The following is a 13,457-nucleotide window of genomic DNA, read 5'->3' on the forward strand; positions in this document are numbered from 1 at the left end:
CCCCCGCTCCCCCAGCACTCATTACCCACCCATTACTGGGCCTGGGGGGTGGGGTGGGGGCCGGCTGGCACTGCCCGGGAGGGGGCAGGGACTCTGGGGGCTCCCCTGGCACCAAGGTTCCCAGCTGGCTCCCCTGGCTGGCAGGAGGTGGGCACAGCAGAGGGAGGGAAGGCAAACGCCTCATGCCCACCGGAGGGGGGTTTGCCCATGGTGCCAGGGCTGAGCTGCCCACTCGGACACTGCCTGGGGTTTGGCACAGAACTCTGGAAGGAACAGGGAGGGGGCAGCCCCCCTAGAGCCCTTCGTGACCCTCCCCTACAGGGCCCTTCGAGCAAGGGGCCTTGGGAGCTGCCTGCCTGGCCTGTTCCCATCTCTCTGTGAGGCCTGCGAGGTCAGGGGTCTCAGGCTCCCACGCCCCACTGGCCCATCTGTTTCCTCGGGTCCCCTCCTGCTCCCCTCACCTGGGGCCTTCCTTCCTGAGGCAGGAAGAGGGCTGAGAAGGGCCCGGCCGGCTCCCCACCCCACGCTCCGGGGGGCATTTGGAGGCAACACTGACAACGCCACATGTCCCTGCGTCTGTGCCAGACAGGCCCATCTGCCAGGGCCCTGGTTCCAGCCGCCCAAAGCCAGGCTGCCCTCGCCCGCCGAAGACCCTGAGCCCCAGCTGGGGAGGGAGCACTCAGATGCCCACACCCTGTCATGGGGCCACCCACTCACAGGGAACCCCAGTTGGAGGAACAAACAGATGCACATATAGACAGCTGGACTCAGCCAACCTTTATGGTTTCTGTGGAATGCCACGCCAGGCGTGGGGCTGTGTGGAGACTCAGGTGGGGGGTCTGAGAGGGGTACAGCAACCACTATCAAGGCAAGAGGCAGCTGGGAACACGAGGGTCCTGCCTCTGTCTCAAGGACCCCAGGATTTCCCCCAGCAGCTGTCTGCCTGCCTGCTTTGGTTTGCATTTTTGGTTTGGGTATTTTTGTTGTTGTTGTTTTTCTTTTTTGGTGTCCCGAGGACAAGGTCATCGCTGTGTCTCCTGGTCTGGGTGGGGCCATCTGCCCTCCCTGCAGCTGGGAGTGTCTTTGACCTCATTGTATAAGAGATGATGGTTCAGCCTAGTGATTAACAGTGGATTTGATCCCAGCACTTTGGGAGGCCGAGGCAGGCAGATCACCTGAGGCCGGGAGTTTAAGACCAGCCAGGTCAATATGGTGAAACTTTGTCTCTACTAAAAATACAAAAATTAGCTGGGCATGGTGGTGGGTACCTGTAGTCCCAGCTACTTGGGAGGCTGAGGCAGGAGAATTGCTTGAGCCCCGGAAGTGGAGGTTGCAGTGAGCCGAGATCACACCATTGCACTCCAGCCTGGGTGACAGAGAGAGACTCTGTCCTAAAAACAAAACAAAACAAAACAAAACAAAAAAAAAAAACCCAAAAAAACAAACAAACAAAAAACAGAGTGGATATGAATCCTGGCTGTGCTGCTTACTGTGCGCCACTTACTGTGGTGTGACTCTGTACTGTGGTGTGACTCTGTACTGTGGTGTGACTCTGGGTGAGTGGCTTCGCCACTCAGGGCCTTGATTGTCTCATCTGTAAAATGGGGTGATGTTAGCCACTATCCCATTGAGCTGCTGTAAGGATTACAAGAGTTAGTACGTGTCAGATGCCTAGCATGGGGCCTGGTAAACAGTCAGTGGTTGGCCGGGCGTGGTGGCTTCCGCCTGTAATCCCAGCACTTTGGGAGGCCAAGCGGGGCGGATCACTTGAGGTCAGGAGTTTGAGACCAGCCTGGCCAACATGGGGAAATCCCATCTCTACTAAAAATACAAAAATTAGCCGGGTGTGATGGTGAGCACCTGTTAATCCCAGCTACGTGGGAGGCTGAGGCTGGAGAATTGCTGGAACCCAGGAGGCGGAGGTTGCAGTGAGCCAAGATCAAGCCACTTCACTCCAGCCTAGGTGACAGAGCGAGACTCTGTCTCAAAAAAAAAAAAAAAAAAAAAGTGAGTTGTCAGTCAGCGTGTGCTGTGACTATCAGTGGTGCAACTCCAGGATGGGCACGGTGTCTAGTGTCTGGGGAGCAGGGTGAGGACGCTGGGGACCTGTCTGCCTAACCCTGCATCCCTGGTCTCTTGACCCAGAGTACATCATCCAGGTCCACGTCTTTCTTGGTCCGTCTCCCCTCATCTCTCCAAGGTGCGTGTCTCCGTGCACCCATCCATGATGCTCAGTTCATGCTTTCAGGCTGCAATGACACCCCTCGATCAGCACGGTGGTTATCTTCACCCGTCGACGGGAGGCTGAGCTGCCAGTGTGACACCACAGGACCACAGGTGCCGAATGTTTGCGAGCAGGCATACAGCTGTTGCACAGGACTAGTGGGGTGGGGTCCGAGCCAGGGATGTAGAGAGAGGAGCAATGACCAAAGCAGAGGTGATTTCGGAGGCGTGTGGCTGAGCAGCCGGGCCGGGAGAACACCTGGGGCCGGAGGCATGGAGACGGTCAGGGTGGTGGAGTTTGGGACCAGAGCGGTGAGGATAATCACCTGTCCACTTCCACCCCACCTTGACAGGTACGGATGCTGCAGCCAGGTTGCCTGGGTTCAAATCCTGACTCTGCCATCTCTGCCATCTCTGGGTGCAGTGGCTCACATGGGGCAAATTACTTAGCCTCTCTGAGCTTTTGTTTCCTCACCTGTAAAATGACTGAAATTCAACAAGGACAGCCCGGCGCGGTGGCTCACGCCTGTAATCCCAGCATTTTGGGAAGCTGAGGTGGGCGGATCACTTCAGGCCAGGAGTTTGAGACCAGCCTGGCCAATATGGCAAAACCCCGTCTCTACTGAAAATACAAAACTTAGCCAGGCTTGGGCGTGCACACGTGTAATCCCAGTTACATGGGAGGCTGAGACAGGAGAATTGCTTGAACCTGGGAGGCGGAGGTTGCAGCGAGCCGAGATCACGATTACACTCTAGCTTGGGTGACAGAGCGAGACTCTGTCTCCAAAATAAATAAACAAATAAATTAATTAAATGAGAAAAAGAAGAAATCACTTTAGGCCTTTCAACAAAGAGCACTAATTCAGGGAATTGGTTACCTGGGTGTTTGAAAGCCAAGGGCTGGATGTAGTGGCTTGAGGCCAGCCTGGGCAATATAGTGAGACCCTGTCTCTACAAGGAAATTAAAAAACAAAAAAAATTAGCTGGGCTAATGTTGTGCACCTGTAGGCCTAGCTACTCAGAAGGCTGAGGCAGTAGGATTGCTTGATCCTAGCATTTCAAGTCTGCAGTGAGCTATGATCACACCACTGTACTCCAGCCTGGGCAACAGAATAAGACCCTGTCTCTAACAAAAAACATGAAGATGCCGGGTGTAGTGGCTCACGCCTGTAATCCTGGCACTTTGGGAGGCCGAGGTGAGTGGATCATTTAAGGTCAGGAATTCAAGACCATCCTGGCCAACATGGCGAAACCCCGCCTCTACTAAAAATACAGAAATTAGCTGAGCATGGTGACAGGCACCTGTGGTCCCAAGCTACTCAGGAGGCTGAGGCAGGAGAATTGCTTGAATCTGGCAGATGGAGGTGTAGTGAGCCAAGATTGCACCACCGTACTCCCGCCTAGGCGACAAAGTGAGACTCTGTCTCAAAAAAACAAAAACATGGCCGGGCGCGGTGGCTCACGCCTGTAATCCCAGCACTTTGGGAGGCCGAGGCGGGCGGATCACAAGGTCAGGAGATCGAGACCACGGTGAAACCCCGTCTCTACTAAAAATACAAAAAATTAGCCGGGCGCGGTTGTGGGCGCCTGTAGTCCCAGCTACTCGGGAGGCTGAGGCAGGAGAATGGCGGGAACCCGGGAGGCGGAGCTTGCAGTGAGCTGAGATCCGGCCACTGCACTCCAGCCTGGGCGACAGAGCGAGACTCCGTCTCAAAAAAAAAAAAAAAAACAAAAACATGAAAAGAAAAGTAAAGAAGGCTGGGTGCAGTAGCTCACGCCTGTAATCCCAGCACTTTGGGAAGCAGAGGCGGGTGGATCATGAGGTCAGGAGTTTGAGACCAGCCTGACCAACATGGTGAAACCCCGTCTCTACTAAAAATACAAAAATTAGCTGGGCGTGGTGGCATGTGCCTTTAATACCAGCTATTTGGGAGGCTGAGGCAGGAGAATCACTTGAACCCGGGAGGCGGAGGTTGCAGTGAGCCGAGATCGCCCCATTGCACTCCAGCCGGGGCAACAGAGCAAGACTCTATCTCAAAAAAATAAATAAATAAACAAGAAGACTAAAGAAAAGCCAAGCAGGATATGATGGTAAGGTGGCCTGGTGATGGTACCAGTAGGAAGCCAACTAGTACCCCTAGGTGTAAGGGACAGCAATATTACAGGAGCCCGGAAGCATCCAACAGAAAGCCTGGCCCACTGCCTGGCACAAAGTAGGTGCTCAATGCGTGTTAGTTCCTCCTATGATCCCCTCCAAGTGGATCTATCATGTCTCCCCCAAATTCTAGTCCTTCTCTGCTTAAATCCTGAGCCACCTTCCTCATAAGTGACTTCTCACCGGCCTGGTGTGGTGGCTCACACCTGTAATCCCAGCACTTTGGGGGGCCAAGGCAGTCAGATCACCTGAGGTTAGGAGTTCGAGACCAGCCTGGCCAACATGGCCAAACCTTGTCTCTACTAAAAGTACAAAATTAGCCGGACATGGTAATGCACATCTGTAATCTCAGCTACTTGGGAGGCTGAGGCACGGGAATCACTTGAGCCCAGGAGGTGGAGGTTGCAGTGAGCCAAGATTGTACTACTGCCCTCTAGTCTGGGTGACAGAGTGAGACTCTGTCTTGAAAACAAAAAAGAAAGAAAGTTGGTATATCAAGCAGGAGACGGGGGCTCACACCTGGAACTCAGGAGGCTGAGGTGGGAGGATTGCTTGAGGCGAGAAGCTCAAGACTAGCTTGCGCAACATAGCGAGACTCCCATGTCTAAAAAAACAGAAAGAAAGTTGGTGTCTGAGGAAAAGGAGGCTGATGTGTAGAAGCAAAGTAAGTGAGGGGGAGAGTGGGAGGAGGTGAAATCAGGGAGGTAACGGGATCAGACAGTACAGAAATCTGTGGGCTGTGGGAAGGACTTGGCCTTTTGTTCTGAGTAAAGTGGGAGCCATGGGTTCTAGCCGGAGGAGGAACCAGATCTGACTCTGGTGTTCACAGGCGCCCTCTGGCTGCTGGGTGGAAAACCAGGCTTGGGGGTGGAGAGGGGCATGATAGTGGAATCAAGGAGACCAGGATAGAGGCAACTGCATCTGCCCAGGTGGGAGAGGCTTGGGTCCCATTTTATAAGGGAGGGAACTGAGGCACGGAGACATTCAGGTGGAGGATACAGGACTTGAACCCAAATCTGTCTGGGGCCACGGCCTGTGCCTTCTGCCAGTGGTGAGACCCAGCCCTCTCCTCCCCACACCTACACACTCACCTGAACGAAGGGCACAGCCTTACACATCCCCTGGGTCACTTCCTGAGGGTTCAGTGGCAGAGTCACAGCAGCCACCTCGTCCTGCCCACGCTGCAACCTGCCCATCCCCAGCTGCCTGGCTTTCTGCAGGCCCAAGAAGGCCTTCCAGCTCCTAAGAGCAGGAGCTGGCACCAGTGGAGGCGGGGCCCCTGGGCCCAGAGCCCAGGTCTGATTGGCCGCAGCCCAGGACTGAGGTCTGAGAGCCTGGGGTTCAGGCCTCCCTGAGCCTGTAGGCAGGGCCCCGCTAAGCAGGCACAGAAGAGTGATTAGCCGGCCAAGGAGCATCTGCTTCTCTGTGCGTCCGTCTGTCTGTCCGTCCAGGACTGGGCTCAAGGTCACTAGCAGTCGACCCTGCTGTCTGGTGAGTAGCATCTGAGCCCTCTGAACCTGCTTTTAATCTCTTGGCCCCTCCTGAATAGCCTGGGAGGCATTTCTATAGACCCACAGCGGGGGAGGAGAGTAAACTCAGACCGGCTGGGTTCCCACACTCCCTCCCAACTTGCTGAGAGACATGGGGGCTGGTCCTGCTGTGTGCGAGCTGTGGGGACCAGGAAAGACAGGTCTGGGGCCAGGGGCCGAGACACACAATGCCTGAAGCCCCTGGGCAGCTGACTTTCCAGTCCTGGGACCCCGATTCTCCAATTAGCAAAAGCACACTTTTGACTGGGCTCAATGGCTCACACCTGTAATCCCAGCACTTTGGGAGGCTGAGAAGGCCGGATCACCTGAGGTCAGGAATTCAAGACCAGCCTGGTCAACATGGTGAGACCTCGTCTCTACTTTAAAAATACAAAAATTGGCCAGGTGCAGTGGCTCACGCCTGTAATCCCAGCATTTTGGGAGGCCAAAGTGGGCAGACCACGAGGTCAGGAGTTTGAGACCAGCCTGACCAACATGGTGAAACCCAGTCTCTACTAAAAATACAAAAAAAAATTAGCCGGACGTGTTGGCGGGCGCCTGTAATCCCAGCTACTCAAGAGGCTGAGGCAGGAGAATCGCTTGAACCCGGGAGACAGAGCTTGCAGTGAGCCAAGATCGCGCCACTGCACTCCAGACTAGGCAAGAGAGCAAGACTCCATCTCAAAAAAAAAAAAAAAAAATAGCATACCTTGCAGCCAAGTTTCTTGGGTTCAGCCCAAGCATTGCAATTTCCTGGCTGTGCAACCTTGAGCAAATCCCTTAACCATCCTGGTCCTTACCTTCTTCTTCTGTAATATGAGGATAAAACAGTCCCTATCTCATTGGGTTGTTCTGAGGACTCAAGGAGGTAATTTATGTAAGGAGCTTAAAACAGCGGTTCCTACACAGTAACACCATGAATCAGCTATGAATAACATTATTGCTGCTGGCTTTTTTGTTCTTTATTTTTTTTAGATGGAGTCTCACTATTATTATTATTATTATTATTTTATTTGACACAGGGTCTCACTATGTTGCCCAGGCTGGTCTTGAAGTGCAGGTCTCAAAATGCTGGGAATATAGGCACAGGAGGCTATCTTGCCTGACTTGTTTTTCTCTTTTTTTTTTTTTTTTTTGGGGGGAGACAGTCTTCCTCTGTCACCCCCAGGCTGGAGTGCAGTGGCGTGATCTCAGCTTACCACAACCTCTGCCTTCTGGGTTCAAGCAATTCTCCTGCCTCAGCCTCCCGAGTAGTTGGGACTACAGGCCCCTGCCACCATACCTGGCTAATTTTTTTTTTTTTTTTTTGTATTTTAGTAGAGATGGGGTTTCACCATGTTGCCCAGGGTGGTCTCGAACTCCTGAGGTCAGGTAATCGCCCGTCTTGGCCTCCCAAAGTGCTGGAATTGCAGGTGTAAGCCATGGCACCCGGCTTTGTTTTTTTTTTTTTTTTTTTTTTTTTTTAAACAGGGTCTTGTGCTGTCACCCAGGTTGGAATGCAGTCCCACAATCACAGCTCATTGCTGTGGTCCAGGAGACCAGCCTGGACAACATGGTGAAACCCCGTCTCTACTAAATAATACAAAAATTAGCGGGGCAAGGCCAGGCGCGATGGCTCACACCTGTAATCCCAGGACTTTGGGAGGCTGAGGCGGGTGGATCACCTGATGTCAGGAGTTCGAGACCAACCTGACCAACACGGAGAAACCCCACCTGCACTAAAAATACAAAATTAGCGGGGCGTAGTGGCGCATACCTATAATCCCAGCTACTCCGGAGGCTGAGTCAGGAGAATCACTTGAACCCAGGAGGCAGAGTTTGCGATGAGCCGAGATCGCACCATTGCACTCCAGCCTGGACAACAAGAGTAAAACTGAGTCTCAAAAAAAAAAAAAAAAAAAAAAAAAACAAAAAAAACGGGCGTGGCGGCCTGCACCTGTAACCCCAGCTACCTCTGGAGGCTGAGGCACGAGAATTGCTTGAACTCGGGAGGCGAAAGCTGCAGTGAGCCAGATCGCGCCACTGCACTCCAGCCTGGGTGACAGTGAAACCGTCTCAAAAATATTAATATTAATAATAACAACAATAAAGATCATTTCAGAGTCTTGATTTAAAAGCTGTTAAAATGGGATGTTCCTTAGAGGGGTCAGGGCGGCGGCTTCTGTCTCCAGGGTGGTCAAGGAAGGCCTCCCCAAGTAGGTGGCATTTTTACAGACACCTGAGATGGCGCTGGAGGCGGTGGGAACAGCTTGGTGGGGGGGTGGAGGTTGGGAGTGTTAGAAGCAGATAAAGAGGGTGAGAGTCGCATCCCAGGCTTTGGAGCCCCGGAGGTGTCTGGGGGGTCCTGGCTGCATCCTGGCACCTCTATCTCGCACCCAGGTGAGGAGCTTGGAGGCGGCGGGGGTCGTGGGAAGAGACGAGGCCAGCCCTTCCCGCGCCCTCGCCTCCAAGGAGCTGCGAGTGTGATGCGGCGTGCTCGCCCTCTGGCGGCGGCTCCCGGGACTGAGCGGCGGCCGCGCCCAGGACACCCGCCTCCCAGACGCCAAGCCTGGAGGGGCGGGCGTGCTTCCCACCTAGCTCTGCTACATCCCAGCTCCTGACTGTCGCCCAACCTGCCCTTCTGGTGTCCTCTAGACCCAGTTAACGGCAGCTCTGTCCTGCCAGGTGCTAAGGCTCCAAACTTTGGAGAGCACCTTTGACCAATCTCTTTAACACCCATCCCCGCCACCAATCTTATATGACAGTAACTCCGGTCAGCTCCAGAATCTACCCAGAATCCGCCCGCTTCTCACCCACTCCTTGTCCCCCTACCCGGATCAGTGCAGTCACTTCCTTCCAGGTCTCCCAGTTCTCGCCCTGGCCACCAGTGCCCTCCAGTCTATTCCGCCCACAGCGGCCAGGGGGCGCCTGTGAGCACCTGAGTCCAGACTGGTCCCTCTGATGAGAAACCCTCCATGAAAAAAGCCTCAGGGCCGGGCGCGGTGGCTCAAGCCTGTAATCCCAGCACTTTGGGAGGCCGAGACGGGCGGATCACGAGGTCAGGAGATCGAGACCATCCTGGCTAACACAATGAAACCCCGTCTCTACTAAAAAAATACAAAAAACTAGCCGGGCGAGGTGGCGGGCGCCTGTACTCCCAGCTACTCGGGAGGCTGAGGCAGGAGAATGGCGGCAACCCGGGAGGCGGAGCTTGCAGTGAGCTGAGATCCGGCCACTGCACTCCAGCCTGGGTGACAGAGCGAGACTCGGCCTCAAAAAAAAAAAAAAAAAAAAAAAAAAAAAAAAGAAAGAAAAAAGCCTCAGGAGGAGGCCCGCGAGGATGTGCCCCCATCACCTCCCCACCCTCCTCTCCCCACAAGCCCCCCTTTTCTCCCTCCAGCCACACTTGCTCATTCCATTTTTCCAAAAGTACCAGGCACACTCTATAATGCTATTTATGCCAGCTATACAAGAACGCAGAAGCTCTTTAAGTTTCAGCAAGGAAAGATATCCCCCCAAAAATTAAGTAAAAAGGAAAACATTCAGAATGGGCTATATCATTCCAAACTTTTGGGGAAAAAGAAAATAATAATTTACAGCTATTGTTTATTTGTATTTGCATGTTGCAAAAAGCAGCCAGGTTTTCCTGCTGAGGAGGGGCACGGAAATGTACAGATGGTATGAGGGAGCCTCACTCTAGACTATAAAAATTGTGGCCAGCCGCGGTGCCTCACGCCTGTAATCCCAGCATTTTGGGAGGCAGATAACGAGGTCAGGAGATCAAGACCATCTTGGTTATTAACATGGTGAAACCCTGTCCCTACTAAAAATATTTTAAAAATTAGCCAGGCGTGGTGGTGGGCACCTGTAGTCCCAGCTACGCGGGAGGCTGACGCAGGAGAATGGCGTGAACCCGGGAGGCGGAGCTTGCAGTGAGCTGAGATCGCACCACTGCACTCCAACCTGGGCGACAGAGCGAGACTCTGTCTCAAAAAAAAAAAAAAAAAAAAAATTAGCTGGGCATGGTGCTGCGTGCCTCTAGTCCCAGTTACTCAGGAAACTAAGGCAGGAGAATTGCTTGAACCCGGGAGGCGGAGGTTGCAGTGAGCCGAGATCATGCCACTGCACTCTAGCCTGGCGACAGAGTGAGACTCCATCTCCAAAAAAAAAACAAAAAAAAACAAAAAAAAAAAACATTGCTTTAATCAGGCCAGGCACAGTGGCTCACGCCTAAAATCCCAGTACTTTGGGAGGACAAGGTGGGCAGATCACCTGAGGTCAGGAGTTAGAAACCAGCATGGCCAACATGGTGAAACCCCATGTCTACTACAAATACAAAAAAACTAGCCAGATGCCATCTCAGCTACTTGGGAGGCTGAGGCAGGAGGATGGCTTGAACTCAGGAGGTGGAGGTTGCAGTGAGCTGAGATCGCGCCACTGGACTCCAGTTTGGGCAACATAACAAGACTCCATCTTAAAAGAGAAACAAACAAACAAACAAACAGCAGGGGTTTTTTTTTGTTTTTTGTTTTTTTTTTTTTGAGACGGAGCCTTGCTCTGTCGCCCAGGCTGGAGTGCAGTGGTGCAATCTCGGCAATCTCGGCTCACTGCAAGCTCTGCCTCCCTGGTTCATGCCATTCTCCTGCCTCAGCCTCCCGAGTAGCTGGCACTACAGGCGTGTGCTACCACGCCTGGCTAATTTTTTTTGTATTTTTAGTAGAGACGGGTTTCACTGTATTAGCCAGGATGATCTCAATCTCCTGACCTCGCGGATCCTCCTACCAGCTCCTTCCCAAAGTGCTGGGATTACAGGCATAAGCCACCGTGACCCAGCCTCTTTTCTTTCTTTTTTTTGAGACGGAGTCTCGCTCTGTCGCCTGGTTGGAGTGCAGTGGCCGGATTCCCAGCTCACTGCAAGCTCTGCCTCCCGGTTTACGCCATTCTTCTGCCTCAGCCTCCTCCCGGTAGCTGGGACTACAGACGCCACCACCTCGCCTCGGCTAGCTTTTTGTATTTTTAGTAGAGACGGGGTTTCAACGTGTTTGCCAGGATGGTCTTTGATCTCTAACTCCGCGGATCCGCCTGCCTCCCAGTTTCCTCCCAAAGTGCTGGGATTACAGGCTCTGAGCCACCGCCACCGCTTTTTTTTGAGATGGAGTCTCGCTTCTGCCACTCCAGGCTGAGTGCAGTGGCCGATCTCAGGCTCACTGCAAGCTTCACCTCCGAAGCTACACCCATTCTCCTGCCTCAGCTCTTCCCTGTAGCTGGGACTTACAGGTGCCTGTACCTCACCACCAGCGCCAATTGTTTTTGTATTTTGTAAAGATTGGGGTTTCCACTGTGTTAGCCATGATGGTCTCTAATCTCCTGACCTCGGAACCACCTTGCCTCGGCCTCCCAAAGTGCTGGGATTACAGGCGCATTGTACCACATCTGGCTAGCAGATTATTTTTGTTTGTTTGTTTGTTTGTTTTGAGACGGAGTCTCAGCTTCTGTCGCCTGGTGTGGGGCTGGAGTGCAGTGGCCGATTTCGCTCACTGCAAGCTCTGCCTCCCAGGTTCATGCCATTCTTCCTGCCTCAGCCTCCCGAAGTTGCTGGGACTACAGGTGCCCACCACCAATGCCTGGCTAATTTTGCATTTTATAGAAATGGGGTTTCACCTCATGTTAGCCAGGATGGTCTCGACCTCCTGACCTTGTGATCTCGCCTGCCTTGGCCTCCCAAAGTGCTGGGATTTCAGGCGGAGCCACCATGCCCTCACCTAAATTGTTGTTTGCTTGAGACGGAGTTCAGTCACTCAGGGTTGGAGGCAGCGGGCCGGATCTCAGCTCACTGCAAGCCTCGCCTCCGGTTCACGCTTATTTTCCTGCCTTAGCCCTGAGAAGCTGGGACTACAGGCCTCTGCCACCTCAGCTAAGTTTTTTGTATTTTTTAGTAGAGATGGGGTTTCACTGTGTTAGCCAGGGATGGTCTCATCTCCTGACCTCGGTGGATCCGCCTGGCCTCGCCTCCCAAAGTGCTGGGATTACAGGCTTGAGCCACCGCGCCCGGCCTAAATTGTTTTAACTATGTGCAGTGTACTGTCAATTCAACAAGAAACCTAAGAAAAAGTCTCCCTGTCCTCCTAGAAATAACCACTTTTACTTTCTTGTAAATATTTATGTATTTATCTCTTCCAGTCTCTTTTTTTAACACAAATGTTCCCAGGCTGCAATGCAGTGGTACAATGATAGCTCATTGCAGCCTCAACCTCCTACACTCAAGTGAACCTCCCTCCTCAGCCTCCAAGTAGCAGGGATTGGCGCATGCACCATCATGGCTACACCAATTTAAAAAATAAAATAAAGCCGGGCTGGTGGCTCAAGCCTGTAATCCCAGCACTTTGGGAGGCTGGAGACGGCGGATCACAAGGTCACGAGATCGAGACCATCCTGGCTAACACGGTGAAACCCCGTCTCTACTAAAAAAAATACAAAAACTAGCCGGGCCAGGTGGCGGCTTACTTCGTGGTCCCAGCTACTCCGTGAGGCTGAGGCAGGAGAATGGCGTAAAACCCGGGAGGCGGAGCTTGCAGTGAGCTGAGATCCGGCCACTGCACTCCAGCCTGGGCGACAGTGCCAGACTCAGTCTCAAAAAAAAAATAAAAATAAAAATTCAGGGCCAGGCACTCCAGCCTGGGCAACAGACTCCATCTCAAAAAAAGAAAACAAACAAACAAAAAAAGATGCTATACACTTCAGTTTTGTTTTCTTGAGACTCAGTCACCATTCTGTGAGAAAGCCTAAACTGGCCCATGCAGAGAGACCTCTGTGTAGATACACCAATTGACAGTCCCGCTGAGGCCCCAGCCAGCATCAGTCATTATACATGAATGAATGATGTTTCCTGAGGATTCTAGCTGCCAGGTGTCATGTTGCCCCAACCTTCAGATCTTCCTGGCTGTGGTTACAGATAGCAGTGGGCAGGGACAAACTATCCCCACTGGGCCCTACAGAAAATCCTGATCCACAGAGTCCATGGGCTTAATAAAATGGGAACGTTTGTTGGCAGCAACTGGAGCCAGAACACCGGTACATACACACATGTATACGTGCCGGAAATGAAAGTTTTGTAAAACAATACTTATGCTTACTACAGTGTGATAGTAATTACCAGAAACAATCTGGTAATTTTATTCTATGCTACTTTATTTCATTAAGAATAAAAACCTGAGGCCAGGCGCGGTGGCTCATGCCTGTAATCCCAGCACTTTGGGAGACCGAGGCGGATGGATCACGATGTCAGGAGATCGAGACCATCCTAGCTAACACAGTGAAACTCCATCTCTACTAAAAACACACACACAAAAAAAGTTAGTCTGGCCAGGCATGGGCTCACGCCTGTAATCCCAGCACTTTGGGAGGCCGAGGCGGGCAGATTACAAGGTCAGGAGATCAAGACCATCCTGGCTAACACGGTGAAACCCCACCTCTACTAAAAATACAAAAATTAGCCAGGCATGGTGGTGGGCGCCTGTAGTCCCAGCTACTCGGGAGGCTGAGCCAGGAGAATGGCATGAACCCGGGAGGTG

At 52.7% G+C, this 13,457-nt stretch overlaps 1 protein-coding gene across 1 annotated transcript; it reads right to left on the minus strand.

The window, feature by feature from the left end:
- Positions 1–1,992: 1,992 nt before the first annotated feature.
- Positions 1,993–6,272, minus strand: DAND5 (DAN domain BMP antagonist family member 5). Its single transcript, XM_003915005.5, has 2 exons — positions 5,470–6,272; positions 1,993–2,482 (listed from the first exon to the last, which is right to left on the minus strand). Exons 1-2 carry the CDS (start codon positions 5,878–5,880, stop codon positions 2,237–2,239), a joined length of 657 nt encoding a protein of 218 aa, XP_003915054.1. The 5' UTR covers positions 5,881–6,272; the 3' UTR covers positions 1,993–2,236.
- Between the last annotated feature and the right edge of the window lie 7,185 nt (positions 6,273–13,457).

The sequence above is a fragment of the Papio anubis genome, chromosome 20, assembly GCF_008728515.1.
Source record: "Papio anubis isolate 15944 chromosome 20, Panubis1.0, whole genome shotgun sequence".
Taxonomy (NCBI): Eukaryota; Metazoa; Chordata; class Mammalia; order Primates; family Cercopithecidae; genus Papio; species Papio anubis.